Consider the following 23,063-nt stretch of genomic DNA (forward strand, 5'->3'; position numbering starts at 1 on the left):
ACAGTCAACATCCGAATTACAAAGAAGGCAAATATTGCCAATATGCAGTGCACATAAAGGTCTAACTTCTTTATGGTTTAAAGACCACCTATAAACTAATTGTTAAGAATATTATAATGTAAGCTAGAGATCACATCAAAAGAAATACAAATGACTTTTATATAAAATGCTTAATCTCCTACTTCATAAGATAAATGGAAAGAGAGATATTTTCCGCAAACACAGATATACTTGCCTATATGTAAATGACATGTATCTAAGTAGAATCAATACAGCATCGCTGGTATGAGCAGAAGATTGAAAGGAACTAAATGCTTAGGAATTGGTACAAGTAAAAAAAATATATTGGCAGAGTTCCCATCGTGGCTCAGTGGAAATGAATCTGACTAGCATCCATGAGGATGCAGGTTTGATCCCTGGCCTTGCTCAGTGGGTTAAGGATCTGGCATTGCTGTGAGCTGTTGTGTAGGATGAAGACGTGGCTCAGATCTGGTGAGGTATATACATATGTATGTGACTGGGTCACTCTCCTGCACCGCAGAAATTGACAGAACACTGTAAATCACCTATAATAGAAAAAATAAAGTCTTAAAAAAAACAACACCAGAGAAAAATAATTATGTATTACATGTTCTTCTGAGATAGCTCTAGTTTTTCTCTAAGGAGAGGAATGACGAGCCTGGAGCATAGGCTTATGAGAAAAACTTGGCTTTATACCCTTTTCCATAACTTTGAATTTTGTGCTGTATCTATACATTACTGATGAAAAAAAATATCAAATCAAATCAAGGTTTTAGAAAGTGTTTTTGCATCGGAAGTAAAAATCTGAATTTATACTTGCTAAGCCAGAATGACTCATGCTTGCAGGACCCAGTCCCTGAAAAGGGCAAACTGCTGACTTGGTAGGGACTGTATTCGACCCAGTCATTAGAAATACAATTGGGCAGCTCCCTCCACCATCCAGATTCATCAGGACCCCAAACCTGTTGAAGCTTTCTGTTGCTTTATAAACCACAGTAGAGCTCTGTGGAAAAGTACCATAGAGGCAGGAATGGAAGTAAGTGGGCCCTTAGGAAACTAGTGAAGATTTCCAAGGGAGAGGTGATAAGCCAGGTCAGGTGACTGCATTAGAGCAGCAGGGGGTAGGGGTGAGGGTGAAGTGGTGGGGGGAGGCGTCAATGCTGGGAATTTCCTAAAGGATTGGATGTGGAGGGTGAGAGAAAGCAGGGTGTCCAGGATATCTCTAAGGTGCCATTGTTGCTGTTGTTAAATCAACTTCAGGAGTTTCTGTTGTGGTGCAGTGGAAACTAATCCGACTAGGAACCATGAGGTTGCAGGTTCGATCCCTGGCCTCACTCGGTGGGTTAAGGGTCTGGCGTTGGGGCGAGCTGTGGTGTAGGTCACAGACACAGCTCAGATCTGGCATTACTGTTGCTATAGCATAGGCCAGCGGCTATAGCTCCAATTAGCCTGGGAACTTCCATATGCCTTGGGTGTGGCCCTAAAAAGACAAAAAAAAAAAAAAAAAAAAAAAAAAAAAAAAGAAAACTAGAACTCTGACCTACAACCTGTAGCAACCTGACCAGGAAGACAAATAGTAACCTCTATAGCAATCAGCCCCAAATGGCTAGGACTTGACTGATAGGTGATATCTTCCAATTTAGGACCCATCAGAGAAAGCCAAATATGCATTCCTATCCAATCACATAGCATGCTGGGCTCCTAGTCAGCTCACCCACAATGTCCTCAAGCCAACCACCGCTAATCAGAGCATACCTGAAGCCTTGCCTTCTTTCCATTAACAGGCTTTTCTGCTCCGGTGCCTGCCTTTGGGTCTCTGCCAAACAGAAGTGGTGGTGGCTGACTCCCTAGCAAGCTCTGAATAAGTAGCTTTTACTTGTTCTCCTTTGGGTGGCCTTAGTTTATTCTCATATCCCATTAGATTTAGTTGACATTTTCTCAGATGCCTCTTGACTGTGATAGTTTTTCAGACGTTCCTTACTTTCAATGTCCTTGGCAGTTTTGAGGAATGCTTGTCAGATAAGTTGTAGAAGAAATCCCTCTTCTCGGATCCACATGATGGGTCTTGGGGAGGAAGACTACAGAGGAAAGTGCCATTTTCATCACATCACAGGGAGGGTAGATTCTATCAATATGACTGACCACTGTTGACATTGACTTAGATCCAAGGTGGTTTTTCACCAGAGCAAAGGGAAAGACAGAGCTGCCATTCACTGAGCAGCGAGAGTGCAAGTGGAGTAGGGTTTTGGGGGAAGCAAGAGTTTTATTTAGCCTACTGACTAGACACGAAAGTAAAGCTACTGGGTAGTTTAGAGTTTAGGAGAGAGGTTACAGTTGGGCATATAAATGGGGGAATTGAATAGATATTTTGTTTAAAGCCAAGGACTAGATCACTAGAAACTTAGGAAAAGAGGTAACGGGGATAAGTATTGGCTCATTTCAGCAGGAAGTTTTACTGCAGATGAGACTAGCTTTGATTTTTACTTTCCCTGTTAAAACTTTTCTATATGATTACTGACTTTAAGGAAAATCTTCTAATAGTGCATCATTAAGTATGGTATTTGCTGTGCTCTTTTGCAGATGCTCTTTATCAAGTTAAAGATCCATTCTAATTCTAGTTAACTGAGAGTTTCCACGAATAAGAGTTGAATTTATCAAATGCTTTTGCCTGTATCTACTGGTATTACCAGACTCATTTTCTTATTAAAAGTATTAAATCATCAGTACATTCTTTTGAAATGGAACCCCTCTTACATTTCTGGGAAAAAATTGCTTAATCGCAATATATATTATCACCACCGTCATCATCATAGCCTCCCTAACTCCGCTTTCCAACATTTCATCTATGTTGAGAAGTACAATTTCTTTGTTTCTGTCCTTGTCGTGTTAGTAAGCCAACTGTGATTAACATCCGCTATGGAAATCACTTAGACATCCTTCTCTTGTCAGGGGAGGAAATTACAGCTCAGAGACAGTAACTCCAGCGTTGCCCTGTTAATTAGTGGCAGTATTAGGTTCCTAGTTGTTCTTCCTCTGCCCCTGATGACCTGTTCAGCAGCAGTTGTAAGAAACGGCAAGTGGAAAACCCCAAATGGCTGTTTCCATGCAGCTGGGTTGGCATGTGATTTGCGGACTAGACTCATCCATCTCTTAGGCTGTTTTCCCCAAGTGTCACTGCTAAGCCTTAGAAAAAATGCTCCATTGCCAAAAGGATGAGCACAAGTTCTGAACGTTAAACACTGCTTGACGATGAAGATGCTTGTAAGAACAAGTGTGTTATATTTCCTTTTCTAAACTACGATGTAAAACTTAGAGGGGAAAGGTGGCGTGTTCTTTGTAAAAATACAAAGGTCAAGAAAAAATCAGAATCCTTTGGAACATGTTATTGCATATGACCGGCATAGATCTTTTTTCTTTCTTTCTTTCTTTGGCCAGAGAACGAGTTTTAGTTGCATGGTTTCTTGTTCAAAGTAAAATTTCAAGTTTTCCAAAGGAAGCATGTTGGCTCTGTCTTCCACATGATTTTTTTTTTTTACTAGAATCATATTTAGGTGAGAAAAGATGATTATAAGTATTTTTTGGCCATGTGGGTACTACACATGAATCTTCATAAAAAATTCAAATCAATTCAAAAAGAGTTCATAGAGTACTTAGTCTGTGTAAAAATATTTGAATATATTCAGACTCTAAAGACAAAGTTATTGCCATTAAGGAGCTTATAAATTAACAGTGAATACAGACATAACCCTCAAAATGCAATGCACAAAGTTTTATGATGAAGAAAATATTGAGCTGGTCTCTGAAAAATTAGGGGTTTCTATTAGTGGAAGATGGAAAGGGAAAAGGCGTTTCAGGCAGAGGGATTGATAGGAGCAAAGGCACATGGTTTTAGGAAGGACAGATCCTTGAAGCTGATGCCTGGGAGATAGGGAGGAAGATGCAGGAAGAGGAGAAAAGACTAGAAATAAGGATAAGTTGAGTTTTTAAGATTTTTATCATGCAGGCAATGAGGAGTCCTAGAGTAGAGTGGTTTTATGTTTTTATTATTTTGGGTTTTTTTTTTTTTTGGCTGTTTCCACAGCATGTAGACCTTCCTGGGCCAGGTATTGAAGCTGCACCACAGCAGTGACATTGCTGGATCCTTAACCTGCTTTGCCACAGGAGAACTCCTAGAGTGTTTTTATGAATCTAAATGCGTTTTAGAAAGAGAAGTTCTTTTTCGAAGCAAACTGCAATGGACTCTGGTAACGCTGAGTATGTGTGTGCAGGAAAGGGGCATGTGTTGACATTTCCACGCTACAACTCACAAGTGCAAAGGGAGTAACTTCTTCATATCTCTGTAACCAGGACGACAGTAAGATTGATTGTCCAATCTGGAACACTTCTGAGAATAAAATGTGGGTGCTTTTAATAATCACGCAGGGCGGAATTCCCGCTGTGGCACACTGAGTTAAGGATCCAGAACTTCTGGAGTTCCCATCATGGCTCAGTGGGCAACAAACCGGACTAGTATCCGTGAGGATGCAGGTTTGATCCCTGGCCTTGCTCAGTGGGTGAGTGGGCCTTGCAGTGACCTGTGGTGTAGGTTGCAGATGCGGCTCAGATCCAGCATTGCTGTGGCTGTGGTGTGGGCCAGCAGCTGCAGCTCCGATTTGTCCCTTAGCCTGGGAACTTCCATGTGCTGCATGGCTGCAGCTCTAGAAAGACAACAGACCAAAAAAAAAAAAAAAAAAAAAATCCAACATCTCTGCAGCTATAGCATAGATCGAAGCTGTGGCTCAGATTTAATCCCTGGCCCAGGGATTTCCATATGCCACAGGTGTGGCCGTAAAAATAATAATAATAATTATGCCAGGAACACAGCTATAAATTGGGAGTGTCCAGGGGAAATTAAGAGGTTGAGTCACTCTGTTTATAACTAGACTAAATTTTCTTTAGTTGAAAACAAACAAATAAGCACGTAAAACCTTTCTTTGGAAATGACATCTCAGTCTCCTCTAAATAAAAATCTTTTAGGTTTAAAACGGTCACTGTCAGGTGAATATTAAGAAAATTTGAAGGTCGGAGAATAAAAACTAACACTTTCTACAGAATACTGTGAGTAGGCATTGTTCAAAGCACTTCACACACATTAAGTCCTTTAATCCGTAAGAAAAACACAACTCTGGGGTAAGTATTCATATAAATTCTCATTTTATAGGTGAACACAGTAAGACACAGTGAGTTTAAGCGACATGTTCATGGCTAGCTGTTGACCTAGCAGGTGCCAGATCGAGAATTCAAATCCAGGGCGTCTGGAACCTCTATCTATGTCCTCATCTACACTACATTGCCTCTCCGACTCTCCGTCATGACTTGCTTGCCTCCTAAATTTGAATTCTACATAAAACGATGGATAATTAGTACAGGTATGTCCCATGAGTGTTGGGGACAAGCTCCTCCTCTGTCCTAGTTGCCAGAGGAACTTACACATCCTCTGTGCATAGGTTGGGTGCGGGCACCAGCCCCTGACCTCTGTGTCTCGGCCAGTGTCCTTGACCGTGTCGTTCACAGTCGTATAAGTCAGGGGCTGTCCTCTCAGCAGAGTCCACTGTCTCAAAGCAGATTTGGCGCTGCCTCTAGTTCTGGCTATGCTGCGGTTGCTCAGTCTCAGCCTCATCGCCTCTCCACCTGGAAATATACGTCAGTATTCATATGAAGGCCACAAGCTTTATGGACTGTTTTAAGAAGATTTAAGAATAGAATCTTTTAGCTCTGAATTGGGCTAGAAAAAAAGCCTCAACTCAAGTGGGAAGCAGTGTTGTTCACCCGTGGTTTTTGAGAGAGAAAAGCAAAATGCCACTCTAGCACTGTATCTCTCCTTGTAGCTCAGAAAGGCACTCTATTATGCATTAGAAATTTCGTATAAGGAGAAATTTGATGCGTTCCACAAGCCACGACTAAAAAAAAAACGAACTAGTTTTTTGTTCTGTCATTAAGCTATAAATTTCCCTTGACTCCTTTCATTTCCCTCCACCTAAGAACGTATCTTCTTACCCTTTCACCCCCAAAGGAGGCAAGAATTTAGGGGTGCAGCTAAAGAATTCTGAGTTTTAATTCCAAGTCCAAACACAATTCTAGGAAGCTTAGTTTCCTTCTTTTTTGCTTTTTTGTCTTTCTTTTTGTTTTGCTTTTTAGGGCTGCACTTGCAGCATATGGAAGTTTCCAGACTAGGTGTCGAAGAGAAGCTGGAGCTGCTGGCTTACACCACAACCACAGCAACCCACTGAGGGAGGCCAGGCACTGAACCCGCATCCTCGTGGATACTAGTCGGGATCGTAATCAGCTGAGCCACAATGGGAACTCCCAGTTGCCTTATTTCTAATATTAGAATAATAGTAATAACACTTGCCACATAAGCTCTTTTGAAGTTTACATGAGAAATAGTGAGTAAAACATAAGGTATTAGACATGCAATTCAGTGTAAACTTCAAAACCTTGTAATCCTTATTTGGTTGACTCCTGTCTCTCAGGACCCATGCAGTGGGTACAATAGTGCCCTTGACAAATAGATTATGCAATCCCCCAAACTTGTGAATATGACCTTGTATAGAAATAAGATCTAGAGTCTCAAGGATTTGAGATGAGATCGTTGTGGATTTAGGGTGGGCCCGAAATACAATGACAGGTATACTCATCAGAGAAAAAGCAGAGGGACATTTGAGACACCTGCTACTGTATTTAAAACTAAAGTCAATTCTTGTCTGCTCTCTGCTGAAAACCTTCCCTTGTTTCTCATTTTTCTCAGAATATAACTCAAAAGCCTTAAGGGGGCCTCCCTGTCTGGGTAGGATCTGGCCCTGGTATCTCTCCAACCTCATATATTACCACCCTCTCAGTCCCAATTTCCTTGTTATTAAGCAAACGTGCAAGGCACCCTCCCTCAAAGCCTTTGGGTGTTCTTCCTTGGTCCAGGTAACCACAGGGCTGCTTCCTTACAGAGCCTACTCAATCCCAACCCCTCTGAGAAGCCTTGCTCATTTGTCCTATCTGAAGTGGCCTACGGAAATTATGGTCAATATCACATCCCCCTATTGACTTTCTTCAAAGTGCTCATTGCAAACAATACTTCCTTTGTTTATTTTCCTGTTCATAGTCTCTCTCTCTATGAGAATGAAAGCTCCCTCACTGTCTGGATCTTGTCTGTCTTGTTCATTGCTAAATTTCCCATACTGATGTTCAGCCCATCACAGCCACTAATAAATATGTGTAGAATGAATGAAGAAACCAGGAGATCTTACAGCTGTCAAGGGTGTCAACCCAAGAGGATAGAGATGGTAACTGTTTTCAGCACCATCCCAAACAGCACTTTCTGTAGAGTTATCTAGACAACCACCTACACACATTCTCAGTGGATAGAATAAGAGTCATTACCAAAGGCAACAACCCACTGCCCCTGCAAATCACTTTGAAGTTAGGGCAGAGTTAAATAGTGTTAACTCTTCAATGAGGTATTTTTAAATGCTTTAAGCTGTCAAGTCAAGATATCTGTTAATGTTAAATCTACTAATGAGTTCCTGAAGGAATTTGGAAACAACAAAAACAATTTTTTCTGTGTTTCACACTCCTTTGAAAAGCACTTGCATATGTCTTAACTTATTTGACTCCGCTATCTGCTTGATTAGATAGGGCAAATGGTATTATTCCCATCTTACAGGTGGAAATAAGGAGAATTAGGGGGGGAAAGTAACCTGTAGAAGGTCACGTAATCGCACAAGTGGCATGAGGGCATTCCTAGAGCCAAACCGGGACTTCTGATTGCAAATTCCATATTTTTCTCCATATTCATTGATTTATTTAGTATATATTATTGAGCACTGACTTTCAGGAGCTATTTTAAGTGCGGCACAGAACGTTAAGGAAGTTGATCATCTTTGGTTTTGGTTTTCCATCTTTTTTTTTTTTTTTAAAGAAAGTGTAATACAAGAACTTGGCGGGGGGGGGGCGGGGGCGGGAATCAGTATCCTTTTCCCCACCCTGCTCTCGCTCCTGTAAATCTTTTTAAAATAACGTAGGATAAGCCTCCCGCTTCTAGAAAGAGGTCTTGCCTGGAGGTGGGAATTGGACTGGATCATCCCGGCTAACTTATCGCCACCCCCGCGAGGGGGCCACGGCACAAGGTAAGCCAGCTACACTCGGTAACAAGTGTTTCCTTCTCGCAGCAGAGGTTGCAGAGTGGAAAGGTGGGCAGAACTGCTCGAGAAGCCTTCTCGAGCGAGGGAGCGCCCAAGCCGGGCGAGAAGGAGTAACTTTGGATCTAAGGTACTCGAGCAGGTTTAACTAGCGCTCTCGGGGCGGGGCTCCAAGCGAGCGAGAGGGGCGGGGCGGGGCGGGGGCGGGACGAAGCGCGGGGGCGGGGCCATGCGAGGCGCGGGGGCGGGGCCAGGCGCGGGGCGGGGCGGCGGCGCCGACGTGGCAGCCGCAGGGGCTTGCGCCTCCGGTGGCCATCTTGGCGGCGCGGGTGCGCGGGGCGAGCTCTCGGCGGCATCCACCTCGTCTTCTCGCAGCCGTAGTCTCACACCCCAGCCTCCCTAGCTTCCGCTTCACACTGCCAGGCAGTCACTTTCTCGGTCCCGCAGGTGAGAGCCAGGCTGCCAGCAGCGCGGGAGCAAGTGGGTGATGGGATAGGTCGCGGGCGCCCAAGCCGGCGCCTAGGGGCGCAGTCGCTGAGGTGGGCTGGCCGGCCTGTGCCCAGGGGCGCCAGGGTATTTCGGGAGTCCCTTCGTGGTGCAGTCCGAGAGCGGGCTGTGGGAGCATGCAGGGTGCGGCCCGGGCACCGGTGTGCTTCGCGAGATAAGAGGTCCCATCCGCGGTTTGCGCCGTGGGTGCGGCTCGGGGGTCTTATCCGGCACTTTGCTGTTGCGCTGAGACCGACGCCGGCGCCCGCGGCTATTTGGCTCCCGCTTTCTACGCGCTGGCTGGAGGGCAAGAACAGAGGCTGTAGCCCACTGACCTTAGCCCAGGCTAGCCCAGCCCGGCCTGGAGACGTGGCAGAGCCTGGGGGAAGGCCGCTCCCGCCTGGGAGACTCCTAGGTCAACAAATCGGACTGGCAAAGCAAAGTAGCTTCTTTTCCCATAGGTTCCCCCATCGGTGCCCAGCGCTGCTCCAGAGGACTTTTGCGCTCTCTCTTTGTTGGTTCTTGGGACCTGCTTCAGGAAAATTTGCGGGATAGCCCGTGTCCTCGATTGGCAGAATTTGTCCAATCCAGGGGAGTTTTTTTCATTCGAAGTAGTTATTTTGAGAGGCAACATGTAGGTTTCTGCCAACGTAATGCATTTTGGCATGCCAGTCTTTTTTCTGTACAGCCGCTGTGTAGTCAGTGAACATTTGCGTGGAAGTTATTTTGGGATCAGAACTGAGAATGCGAGAATGCGGAGACAAAACTCAGACCCTCCTTCAGTGCTCAATGTATGGTAGTAGAGCCTGTCTTTTGAACCAGTAGCACATTAACAGTAATAATGGCTGGTAATAGCTTTTACGTTTATCAGAGCTTCATTATTCTGTTTCTTGTATTCTTCTAAGTAGCCATCTACTTTTTAACAGAAAAACCACGGCACAAGCAAATTGTAAGCAGGGTCCTTCCAGAGACTAAGGACTCAATTTTCCAAGCCATTTCCATCACTTTTTCTTTGATGTTGATCCATTAATATTTCTTGTGTGCGAGTCTTTGAATACCAGAGCCTTTACCAACTTTGACACTTAGCTTTTATTTTATCATATCAGCTTTTCTTTAATAGAAGGTGTTGTGTTTATGCATCCAGAATTTACCCTATATTGTCGTTAAGCCGATTCTTAAATAGTACAGCTTTTAAAGATAGAAATTGGCTAATTATTCCATTTCGTGGCTTGTATTCTTTGTACAAGTTCTTTTGCAAATGCACTCATTAAGGTTTATCTTTAAATTTGACCTCCACTAACCACTGCGAGGGTTTGGTAACATCTCTAGGAGGAGGATGAATAACCAGTGGGCACATGAAAGAAAGAGGTAGTTTGGGCAGGGATTGATAAAGTCCCCGGAAGGCCTTCTGTCCCAGGTAATCTACCTTTGATGTATAGGTATTGAATGAAGGGATTTTGTCTCCTTGCGTCTGTGTTTTCTACTTAATTGCTGTAGATCTTTACCTTCATGATGAAAATTCTTGTAAAGTGTACATATTTGCCTGGCCTCCCACCTTAGTTCAATTGAAACTGACTTCTAGCCCCATTCCCTCCATGGATACAACTCTTAAGTTTCCTCTCCAGTTTGGCAAATCCATTGAGTTTTTCATAGCTCATCCTATTTGGCTTCTTTGCAGAATTTGATATAGTTGCCCATACCTACCTTGAAATGCTCTTCTCTGGCTTTTGGACACCACAGCCTCCTGGTTTTCTTTTTATCTTTTTGGTCTCTCATTCTTCTTTGCAGGCTTGTTCTTCTTCCTGGCTGTTCTTCAAGGGTGGGTTGGGCTCGCTTCTTTTTTTTTACTTGGTCTTCTCTGCTTAGATAATCTCTTTTCAGATAGTCTCTATTCGAGACTGTTTATGTGGTTTCTGAGCTGCAGACCAAGTCAGTGTCTGCTCATGGATGTTTCAAAGAGCTTCAACTTTGCATGCTCAGTATTCCATACTGCCTACTGCCTCCTCCCTCTAGACATCTAATACGTACCTTGATTCCTCCAGTGTTGCCTGTCTTACTGAATGGCACCACCATCTGTCCAGGTGTGTGGGTTATGTCTCTCCCACTCCTGGACCACATATCCAGTTATCACTCAGTCTTACCACCCAAACATTTCTTGAGTCTTTCCACTCTTCTCCATTTCCACTGTCATCACCTCAGTTTAGGCCAAAGTTTTTCACCCTTGACATAGTTGGTATTTGGGGCTGGATAATTCTTTCTTATGGGGGGGGGGGAAATGTCCTGTGCATTGTAGGATTTTTAGCAGTATTGCCAGCCTTTACCTACTAGATGTAAGTACTACCCCAAATATTACTTACATATTTGATATTCTGACAACCCAGAATATCTCCACACATGGCCAAATGACTCCTGGGGCGAAGAATCACCCTCTTCCACCCACCACTTGAGAGTCACTAGGATATTTGAACCACTTCTATACCTTCTTAATGATCTCTCTGTGTCTACTCTGACTGCCCTATGGCCCAATCTGTGGTCAAAAGAATCTTTTCAAAACACAAATAAGAATTTCCAAAAGCTAGAATCAACCTAAATGTCCTTCAGCAAATAAATGGAAAAAAAATATGGTTCATTCATAAAATGGGATACTGTTCAGCAATAAAAAACTAATCATTGATATATCCAACAACTTAGACAGATCTCAAGAGCATTCTGTTGAGTGAAAAAAGCAAGTCTCAAAAGGTTATATACTGTATGATTCTATGTACATAATGTTCATTGAATGAGAAAATGGTAGAGAAGAGTTGGTCGCCAGGGCTTGTGGTTGTTGGGAGGCTGTGACAAGAGGAGTAGCATGTAGGAAGGAGTTCCTTTGGGGTGATGGGGCGGTTCTGTATCCTGATTGTGGCGGTGGTGGCAAGCGCCAGGACATATGATGCAACTTCATAGAACTACAAGCGCACGTGAATGTAAAAACAGGTGAAATCCAAATAAGGTCTCCAGTTTAGTAACTAGTATTGTACCCATGTTAATTTCCTGGGTTTGATCATTGTGCTCTAGTTATCTAGGATGCTGTCATGGGAAGAAGCTGCATTTAGGGTACTCATGAACTCTGCTCTATTTTGACATCTTCTTGTGAATCTAAAAATTTCTTCAAAAATAATTAAAAGACAAATGGGAGTTCCTGTGGTGGCTCAGCAGAAATGACTCTGACTAGTATCCATGAGGACACAGGTTGGATCCCTGGCCTCGCTTAGTGGGTTAAGGGTATGGCGTGGCTGTGGCTGTGGTGTAGGCCGGTGGCCACAGCTCTAATTTGATCCCTAGCCTGGGAACCTCCCTATGCTGCGGGTGTGGCCCTAAAAAAACAGTAATAATAATAATAATAGTAATTAAAAGACAAATACGTCATCCCCAGTTTGAATGCCCCATGGTGACTACTTTCTGTTCTTAAAACCCCCGACTTTTTAACTTGGTTTATAAATCTCAATACAGTCTGGACTTTATCCATCATTATTCCTCTCTGCTCTTTGCCACATGAATTGGCTTGAGTGTGTCTCCTGTACAGGGCTCTTTTTGGCATAGGCCCTCCTTACTTCCTGTCCCCTGCCTAATTAAATTCTCATCGTTGGTCAGATCTCGGCTTATGTGTGACTTACTTAGGGAGCCCTTTTGTGACCTCAAGTCGAAATCATATTCCTCTCTAACGCAACTCTTATCTTCGGAACACAGCATTCAGGCTACGGTTCACGACACTGGTGTGATGATTTGATTGTCTCCTGAGCTGGACTGTAAATACCTTGTTTGTTTTTGCTTACACTGTGTTTCCAGAGTCACCAGCACAGTGCTTGGCAAGTGGTTGACCTTTACTGAATATTTGTTAAATGAGTAAAAACTTCAAAAACAGATTTGTCGTATTTAGAAGTTTTAATTTTATACTTGAAGCAAGCTCGAAAATTTGTATTTTTTAAGGATGTTTTCCTATATTTTTTAATCCATTTTCGTCTGTTGGGATGAAATGCTATATAGTGGCATTTTTGCTGAAGGTAACTTTTTAAAACCTGAGACATATCATTTAGCCATTACTGGGTATGTTTTAAAATGCAAACTAGGGAAACCTGGAAATTGAGCACATTAAAAACATTTTTTTAATGTTAACAGGAGTGGTCCACTTAAATTGCTTAGTAAGGAGAGAGAAAGTGTTTCAAAAAATACTTCGAATTTATATTTTTAAAAGTAATAGTGACTGGAATCTATTTATTTATTTATTTTATTTTTGTCTTTTTTTTTTTTTTTAGGGCCACACTTGCAGCATATGGAGGTTCCCAGGCCAGGGGTCTAAATGAAGCTGTAGCTGCTGGCCTATGCCAGAGCCATAGCAATACCATCTGAGCCGTGTGTGCGACCTACACCACAGCTCATGGCAATGCTGGATCCTTAACCCACTGAGTGAGGCCAGCGATCGAACCCGCAACCTCATGGTTCCTAGTTAGATTGTTTCCATTGCACCACGACGGGAACTCCCTAGACTCTAGATATAGATGTAACATGCATTTATGTGACAGAATTTAAATTGGCAATTTACTGTTGGATATACTTTGGGTAATTACATAGTTAATATAAAATTATTTCCCACTTATAAAGTATGTGTATGAAAATGTATTAGATTGTTTGCACATTATTCTCACAGATTGTTTTCCTAGAAATTTTGACAGACCCTTCATCTGAAAATAAGTGGCATTATAAGTAGTAAAGGCAAACATCTGTTGATTATTTTTACAAATTATTCTCTATACCAGCTTTTAAAATATACTTCTTACTACTATATATTCATATTACACATAATATATATTACATTTTCATATTTTTACAGTTTACAGTCATTGCACAAAAATGATGGAAGAGAGTGGAATAGAGACAACACCACCTGGGACGCCTCCACCCAGTTCCACAGGGCTGGTTGCAGCTGCCGCACCGTCTCCCTCCCCATCTCCGCTAGGTAAGTGCAGTTGTCTAGCATCAGTGTGCTCTGAGGATGGCCAAGATGCTGTTACCTTTTCTCAGAGTCAGTTTAGAAGAGCATGCAGCCATACCTCGGAGATCTCTGGGTTCGGTTCCAGACCACTGCAGTTAAGTGAGTGTCACAATAAAGCGAGTCACATGAATTTTTTGGTTTCCCAGTGCTTATAAAAATTATGTTTACACTATGCTGTAGTTTATTAAGTGTGCAACAGATTGTCTAAAAAACAATGTACCTACCTTAAATACTTCGCTAAAGCATTGCCAAAAAACACTGACCATCCTCTGTGCCTTCACTGAGTTGTGCTCTTTTTGCATTAGTAGCATCAAAGATCACTAATCACAAATCACCATGACAAATACAACAATAGTGAAAAAGTTTGAAATATTGATAAAGTTACCAAAATGTCACAAAGAGACCCCCAAAAAATGCTATTGGGAAAAATTGTGCTGATAGAGTTGCTTGTGTTTTATTTTTTATTTAAACTCAAAGACGCAAAACATGTATGTTTTGCTTCAGCTAAATTTTTGTTCTTTATATTCGTATTGATTATAAACCATCTGTATTATGACAGAAATATCCTAAAAAGCATTTGTTAGCTTTGGCCAGTGTTCTCTGACTTCTGGTGATTAGCATTCTGACCACAGTTTTTGAGCCCTCATTTGTGAGGTTTTTATATTCGTATCATCAGGGATGAAAAACAGCTTTATTTTATTAAAAGCATCAACAACGAACAAATAAAAACACAGAGGTCGAAGTACCGCAACTTAGTTATTGATGAGGGTTGAAAGTCATTTGCAGTCAATAATACTTGTATATTTTAAACTACACATTTTAAAATAAGTCTTAATGTATGGTCTGTTAAATTTAAAAATGTTGCGAGGATGCTGAGAGACTTCGAAAGCCAGGTGAAAAGCATTTCTAATTATGTGTCCTCGTCCCCTTTTTTTTCTAGCTGCAACCAGTTCTTTCTCCTCTCCAAACGTGTCCTCTGTGCAGCCCCTGCCGCCACACGCCTTCTCCACCCCTCAGCCGTCCCTTCCTTCCGTGCGGCCCGCAGTCCCCTTGCCACCCTTCGTGCCTCCTTCTCCGGTGCCTTCAGTTCCTCCCCTTGGTACCTCTGTCCCGCCTCCTGTTTCTCCACCAACTGCTGCTGCCTTCAGTAGTCCTCCTTTGTCCCACTTCCCACCTTCGACATCTGCCCCAAATGCTCCCTCACCCGCACCCTCTGCGGGTCCTCCCACATCAGGATTCTCAGTCGGGTCAGCCTACGACATCACAAGGGGACACGCAGGAAGAGCTCCCCAGACACCCCTGATGCCCTCGTTTTCTGCGCCTCCGGTGACAGGTAATTCTCTCTTCATGATACTTGGAAATAAGTGTCTATAGCTAATGTTTGGTTTTCTTAAACAGCTTTGTTGAGCTATAATTTACATAGAATACAGTTCACTCCTTTTAAGTGTGCCGTTCAGTGGTTGTTACTGTATTTTCTGGATTGTGTGGCCATCACCACAGTCAGCGTTGGAACCTTTGAATCACCTCCAGAAAATCCCGTATCTATTAGCAGTCACTGCCTATTCTCCCAATCCTCATGGCCCTAAGAACCACTGATCTACTTTCTGTCTTTGTGAATTTGCTTCTTTTGGACACTTAATTTAAATGGAATCTTCTACTCTGTATTATCTTCTGTGGCTGACTTCTTTTACTTCTTATGATATTTTCAAGACCCACCCATCTTGTAGCATGTGCCAGAATTTCCTTCCTTTTTAAGACTGAATAATATTCCATTGTATAGATATATCACATTTTGTTTATTCATTTCATCAATTGATAAACTGTTGGGTTGTTTTCACCACTTTTTGGCAATTCTCAGTACTGCTTATGACCATTTGTGTACAGGTTTTTATGTGGGTATGTTTTCATTTTTCTTGGGTGTATATCCAGGCACAGAATTGAAGACATTTTTTATTGAAGTACAGTTGATTTCCATTGTTATGTTAGTTTCTGGTGTACAGCAAAGTGACTGAGTTACACATATATATGTGTGTGTATATTTGTGTTTCTGTGTATGTGATGTATGTGTGTGTATATATATATTTATATATATTCAGATTATTTTCCATTATAGGTTATTACAAGATGTTGAACATAGTCCCCTGTGCTATACAGATCTTTGCTATTTATCTTATATGTAGTAGTGTGTATATGTTATCTCAGATTCCTAATTTATTCCTCCTCTACCCTTTCCCCTTGGGTAATGTAAGTTTATTTTCTATGTCTGTGAATCTATTTCTGATTGCAATTAAGTTCATTTGTATCATTCTTTTTTAGGATTCCACAAATAAGTAATATCATAATGATATTTGTCTTTCTCTGATTTATAATCTCTAGCTCCATTCATGTTACTGGAAATAGCATTATTTCATTTTTTTCTATGGCTGAGTAATATTTCTGTTTTATATATGTGTATGAGTATATATGTGTTTCTGTGTATATGTGTACACACATATGTATTATAACAGAATTCAAGATATGTATATATTCAGATACATATATATTCAGATGTATATATATATCCATGTCTTGGCTATTATAAATAGTTCTGCCATGAATATTGGGGTGCACATCAGAATTGCTAACTTTTGAACAATTGCCAAACTATTTTCTAAAGCAGCTGCGCCATTAACTTTTTCACCAGCAGTGTATAATGGTTCCAGTTACTCTGCGTGAATATTTTATTCTCTTTTCCTTGACCACTAAAGCTTCCTATTCTTACTTAAATTATTAAAATAAAACTGATATTACTTAATTATAATTTTTAGGTGATATAAAACTTAGTACATGATTAGTATGTGGAATGTCAGACAAAATTCCAAAATTGCAATTTCGCCCTAACATTTTGTGCATTTATAGAGAAACACCAATGTGAACTCTGAGAGGTTTTTTTAAAAGCTTTCCTTAAAAAATTATCAGGACTGAATGATCCAGGGAGCAGTTTCATTTAACCAGGTAGAAGTGCAAAACCAAGGAAGTGTGTCATAAATTGGTGGTATTGAACTATTTTCTTTTCTGCATCAATTACATCTACTTTTTGGCTTCCCTGGAATGGTTGTTGGAAACCAGTGTCAAAACTTCATTCTGGAGTTCCCGTCGTGGCGCAGTGGTTAACGAATCCGACTAGGAACCATGAAGTTGCGGGTTCGGTCCCTGCCCTTGCTCAGTGGGTTAACGATCCGGCGTTGCCGTGAGCTGTGGTGTAGGTTGCAGACGCGGCTCGGATCCCGCGTTGCTGTGGCTCTGGCGTAGGCCGGTGGCTACAGCTCCGATTGGACCCCTAGCCTGGGAACCTCCATATGCCGCGGGAGCGGCCCAAGAAATAGCAACAACAACAGACAAAAAAAAAAAAAAAGACAAAAAAACAAAACAAAACAAAACAAAAACTTCATTCTGTCATATTCTGCCTGCTGTTTCTCATTTTAGGAAAGGAAACAACTTTGTTGCGCTTTTTATTATCTAACTTGACTTACCTTCTTAGTAAAATTTTTTGCAGACTATTAACACCCATGTATGTGTGTGAATTTTGTTTTTTGAGTTAAAAATAGGCATATAGTTATGTTTACTAATTTTTACATGCTTTTTTGTGTTGGACATGAGAGCTCACATCAGTTATTTTTATGCATTAAAAAAGTTCAAGCTATAGCTATCCACATCCAAATGCTTCACAGGGCAAACATGAAGTATTATGTGTGTGTGTGTGTGTGTGTGTGCGTGTGTGCGTGTGTGCGTGTGTATGTATGTGTGTGTGTGTATAGAGAGAGAGAGAGAGAAAGTCCACTTTTCCTATGAAAAGGGAAATTTTCTCTTTGGGAGCTTGGTGTAGTTTATATTTCATAAAAGTTTAGGTGGTGATTTGAGCTCATACCCAATGTTGGAATGCCTGAGTATATGGTTACATTTTGAACCAGTCATCTCACATGTTGTTTCTTCTTTTTATAGGGAATAGTTTATGGAATAAATTACATATATTAAAATTTTTGCCATTAACTAGGTATTTTGCCAGCTCCCATTACTCAGCAAGCTGGTTTAACATCTCTGGCACAGGGAGCTGGAACCACATCAGCCATTACTTTTCCAGAGGAACAAGAAGATCCCAGAATTGGTAGAGGTCAGGATGAAGCATCTGCTGGTGGCCTCTGGGGTTTTATTAAGGTAAGGGATATTTACTTTAAAAACTGTGCTTAATTTTTTAATTATAAGACTAAGAGATATTCATTAGAATTTTGAAAATAAAAGGAGTTCCTGTTGTGACGCAGTGGTTAACGAATCCGACTAGGAACCATGAGGTTGCGGGTTCGATCCCTGCCCTTGCTCAGTGGGTTAAGGATCCGGCGTTGCCGTGAGCTGTGGTGTAGGTTGCAGACGCGGCTTGGATCCCGCGTGGCTGTGGCTCTGGCGTAGGCTGGTGGCTACAGCTCTGATTGGACCCCTAGCCTGGGAACCTCCATATACTGCGGGAGCGGCCCAAGAAATAGCAAAAAGACAAAAAAATAATAATAAAAAAATAAAAATAAAAATAAAAAATAAAAAATGATATAAGGAAAAAGTAAATCACCTTTTTATTCTCATGACACTTTTTCTTCAGTTTCTCTCAATCTTTGAATATGTATGTCTTTGTAGAGGTACCTCTTTTCTAATAAAAAACAAATTGGAGTAGTGACATTTAGGCACTGTTTTGTGTCTTTTGTATCTCTTTACCTAGCATCTATCATGAATGTCTTTCCAGCTGTAAAATAGTCTTCAGAAATTTTTTTCCTTGTGGCTACTTTACAAGTCATTCCATTTATTTCCCATGTTTTATTTCACTAATCTTACTGGCATTTTCAATAAAATTATGATGAACATTCATATGCAGATTTTTGTGTGCATCTCTGTCTTATCAGAGTTGATTTCCTGATAAATGTCAAAGTGAACATTTTAAAAATTACTTAACATTGCTCTCCAGAAAGGTTTTACCAGAATACACTGTCACAGCATCTTTTATTAATTGAAATACTGTATTTTCTAGTTTGATAGACAAAAAAATACTTTGTTTAAATTGGCATTTCTTTGTTACTGAATTTGAACTTTTTTTGTGTGTGATTTTGGCCATTTGTACTTTACTTTTGAGAATTCTGCATTCATGTTCTTTGCCCAGTTTTGAACTGGATGTTTTTGTTTTCAGTGAATTCATAAGAGCTCTTTATAAGAGTATTTTATTATAGGCTGTCATGTGTTGCAGTTTTCTCCACTTTTACCTTAGATTTCAATTTTATTATGCTTTTTTTTTGACACAAAAGCTTCTAAATTTTCAGGAGACATTTCTATCAACTTTTTTTTTCTTTTCAGTTTTTATGAATGATAAAAATTATATTTTCCTACTACATTATAGGAAAATTGTTTTTTAATGATTTCTTCTAATTTTCTTATGGTTCCATTTTTTATGCTTACCAATTCGATGTAGCTGATACTTACTTATTATGTGAGGTGAAAATCAAACTTTAATTTTTTTCTAACAACATAATCAACTTTTCCAAAATCATACCCAGTGATTTGATAGGTCACCTTTATCTTAGTTACCCAGTTGTGTGCTAATGTCAGTTTCTGGGCTCTGTATTTTATTCCACTGCCCTGCCTGTCCTTGCACCAGTGCTAGACTATTTTAATTATTGTAACTCTATTTATTATGCTAATATTTATTGAACGCTTACTCTGTGCTGAAGTGGGGATAAGTTTTCGTTGATGGGTAAGATAGAAAGGTCAGTTCTGAGTCTGCACTCATAAAGATAGGTCGGCATTTGGTTGTGCAAGTTTGCTGATTTTTCTTTAGAATTTTTCTTGTCTTTTCCATTTATTTTTCTTAATGAATTTTGGAATCACTTCGTTAAGTTCCCCTCAGTATTTTGCAGAAGGTTTGTCTGCGATTATATATTAAACGTATTTTTAAATTGGTGGGTGGTTAACTGATTTACAGCATTTGAGCTTCATGTTTTAGAAAGATGGCATTTTTCTAAGCTTGTTTCTTTATATTGCTATGTGCTCTTTAAAGGTTTTTCTTTTTTCCTTTTTTGGCTGCTCCGTGGCATATGGAGTTCCTGGACCAGGGATCAGATCTGAGCCACAGTTGCAACCTACGCTGCAGCTACAGCAAAGCTGAATCCTTTAACCCACTATGCTGGGCTGAGGATTGAACCTGCATCCTGGTGCTGCAGATACGCTATGACATTGTGCCACAGCAAGAACTCCTTAAAGGTTTCCTTTATATAGGGAATATCACTTCCTTTCCATGTTAAGAGCATGTGTTAGTCAATCACTAGCAGTTGTAATACCCAATTCAGCTCTACAGGTTTTGTAAATAACTCTTCTAATATTCAGCATCAGATGGGTTGATGGTCTTAAATATCAGGGTTATGAACTCCTGATTTTTCTGAATCACCCTAGTTTAACAGTAGGTTGGAGCAGGTGGAATCATGGCCGGTTCAATGGCTGTCATCTCTGGAGGCACTGCTTCCTCCCTGACTATGAAGTGGGAGAAACAGAGAAAGAAGAAAATGTTCAGATCTGGTTCCTTTGGTCTATTAGTGTGGTTTTAAGAATTCTGAGCAACATGTCTGGCTTTATTAAAAGGGAGAATTGCAGAACAAAACAAAGAGGAAATAGGAAAAAAGAAAAGAAGAAACCTGAGTAGAATGTAGCAGAGTATTATATATTAAAGTAACAGGTAACTGTCCTGGGGAATAAAGATGAGAAGTGTCCTTACGATTTTTATTTTTTTATTAGCGCACAAAATACGGGTCTTTGGAGACATGTGATTATAATCTTTATTTGGGGGTTTGATGGACAAGTTTTGGGATGAGAAGAGACATGAGTTACTCTGATTTTGAAACTTCATAGCAATTTGACATTGCCATAACCTTACCTTTCTTATGTTTTTCAAAAGTATTGGTTTGCAGTGCATTAGAAACTACTTTCACCATCAGGTAATCATGATGTTCTTTGCGTAGAATGAATATTTATATGTTAATTTTGTTCTATGCAGGGTGTGGCTGGGAACCCTATGGTGAAATCTGTGCTTGATAAAACGAAGCATTCGGTAGAAAGCATGATTACAACGCTGGACCCTGGCATGGCTCCGTATATCAGTATGTACTTACGATAGAGCAGCCTCTGCCAGACAGTTTTGAAGTATGTGTACGTGTCCGCTACTAAGTGTAATCCCAAGGTCTTTAATTAGTGGAAATTGTCCTCCATTCTTACATTGATAGTCTTAGTTTTGGTGCTTTTAACTTTATGTTTTTCTTAGTCACTATTAAATAAATCTTAAAATCTTCACAGAATGAACTTTGGAGGAGTAAAAACGATATGAATTATTAGTATACTTACTGATTTTAATTGTAGATATGTTTAGTGTTGCTTCATATGAATTTTTCTTTATTCACTGTTGACATTTGAAGTGTTGCTTTTGTTTACACTTGGTTTTGACATTTCTCCAATTTTAATTAAATGTGTCTATGCATAGAATCTATTTACTAATAATATCTAATTACTAGATTTGTTGGGAAAGCTATTTTAACCACCTTTGACAGTCAGCTGGAGGATGATTTCCTAATTTTTAAAGTACATATCCAGTAAGTAAAATAATTGCTTAGCAGAATTAGTGGCCAGTTAGTAATTCTGTTGAAGATAACAATTTACTGTTCGAAATTATATACCAGGTATCTGAACAGAGATTTCCAGGAGCAGTAAGAAGTTAATAGCTGTCACAAATCTTGAGTCCGTTAGTAGTTTCCTGTATAGCAGATGTCAGAGGACAAGACCTAATGACAAGTACCATTTATTAAATGCTTGATCTGCCAGTGTAAGAGGTCTGCAAGGCAGGTATTTAGGTTTTAGATGAGGAACCTGTGTTCAGAGAGATCTATTATTATTATAGGTCATACAACTTGGTGGAGCTAACACTTAGCCTCTTTGCTTCCTTTCAAAGTAGAAAATTGAATCGAAGGATTAACTTAGCTGAATTGTTCTTTCAGTTTGTAACTTCCAGAATATTTAGTCATTGCACCCTACCGTATGTATTGATTTCTTATGTTAAAAATAATCAAGTTTGACATAGTTAATGTTGTATATATATTCTCTTCACAAGCCCTTATTTTTAACAAAGAAAAGAAGGGACTTAGTATTTTTGGAGCTCCTGCTGTTTTAATGGGAGTACTGTGTTATGATGGCAGTTACCTTATTTTATCCTTAGAGCAAGCCCTGCAAGGTGGCAGGAATTTTTCTGTGACAAAACAAGAAAAATAACTCAGTGACTTCCCCAAGGTAACAAAGCTAGTAAATGATAAAGTCAGGACTCAAACCCAACACTTTTCTCAGGCTAGTACTCTGCATGACATAAGGTAAAGAAAAAAACCAATGAGGAGAGAAAGATACAAAATGAAATTTCTGTTATTAGTAAATACCATAACTTATGTAATCTTAATCAGTTAGCTATAAAAGGTGATAAGACTGAGTGTGAAAAAGCTTATTGACAGGTAGCAAAAGCAAGATTATATGATCTTTTTTTTTTTTTTTTTGTCTTTCTAGGGCCGCATCTGTGGCCTATGCAGGTTCCCAGGCTAGGGGTCAAATTGGAGCTATAGCCACTGGCCTTTGCCACAGCCACAGCAACGCCATACATCACAGCTCACGGCAACGCCAGATCCTTCACCCACTGAGTGAGGCCAGGGATCAAACCTGCGTCCTCATGGATACTAGTCAGATTCTTTGCCACTGAGCCACGACAGGAACTCTGTAACTTATAATATTTTTATGTGAACATTTTAGAAATCACCAATTTCAAATGTATCCAGAAAGCACAGGAACTATTAGAAATGGATTTTAACACAGTTTAACTTTCTACCTTCTTTTGATTAGTTGTTCTTTATAATCCATTAAAGATGACATGAAGCATCACAAAAAAGCTGAAAAGCCTTTTAGCTAAACCTTAATGGAGCAGTACTAGCTAGGGTCAAGAGGTATGTCCCACGTAAGCGGGGGAAATATATATATATTCTTCCTCTTCTTTCCTATCACTTTTAGGTTTTGATAATTTAAGAAATTCCAGTAAAAATGGGATTAATGGAACATTATGTCAATCAGGAAATAAATCCATGATAAAAAGCCCAAATATTTGGAAACTCTTTTCACTTGTTCCGGAAGGTAGTTATTAGGGAAAAAGCATAGCATTGTTTCTAGGGCAAGTGTTTCACAGTACAAGCAGCTTTCTTGGGAAATCTTAGAATAAGATGCTGTTAGATGACAGGGTGAAATGTGTCTGCTTGCATCAGGTGGTG

The 23,063-nt window shown here is 40.3% G+C and overlaps 1 protein-coding gene across 3 annotated transcripts in view; it reads left to right on the forward strand.

The window, feature by feature from the left end:
* Nucleotides 1-8,499: 8,499 nt before the first annotated feature.
* PRRC1 (proline rich coiled-coil 1) overlaps nucleotides 8,500-23,063 on the forward strand; it is a 51,383-nt gene continuing 36,819 nt past the window's right edge. For 2 of the 3 annotated variants that reach the window (XR_014838740.1, XM_021084706.2), the window contains exons 1-5: nucleotides 8,500-8,639; nucleotides 13,549-13,674; nucleotides 14,651-15,043; nucleotides 17,744-17,904; nucleotides 20,771-20,873. Coding sequence is in view for 2 of the 3 variants with exons in the window: in XM_021084706.2 (XP_020940365.1) it covers nucleotides 13,569-13,674; nucleotides 14,651-15,043; nucleotides 17,744-17,904; nucleotides 20,771-20,873 (763 nt within the window). In the remaining variant the exon portion in view is untranslated. The remainder of the gene's footprint in view (nucleotides 8,640-13,548; nucleotides 13,675-14,650; nucleotides 15,044-17,743; nucleotides 17,905-20,770; nucleotides 20,874-23,063) is intronic. The other variant, XM_085014476.1, reaches the window with a different exon arrangement.

This window comes from Sus scrofa, chromosome 2 (assembly GCF_054392235.1).
Source record: "Sus scrofa isolate SSC_HxYL_T2T_F1_AM1 chromosome 2, Sscrofa_HxYL_maternal_Yorkshire_Landrace_v2.0, whole genome shotgun sequence".
NCBI classification, from domain to species: Eukaryota; Metazoa; Chordata; class Mammalia; order Artiodactyla; family Suidae; genus Sus; species Sus scrofa.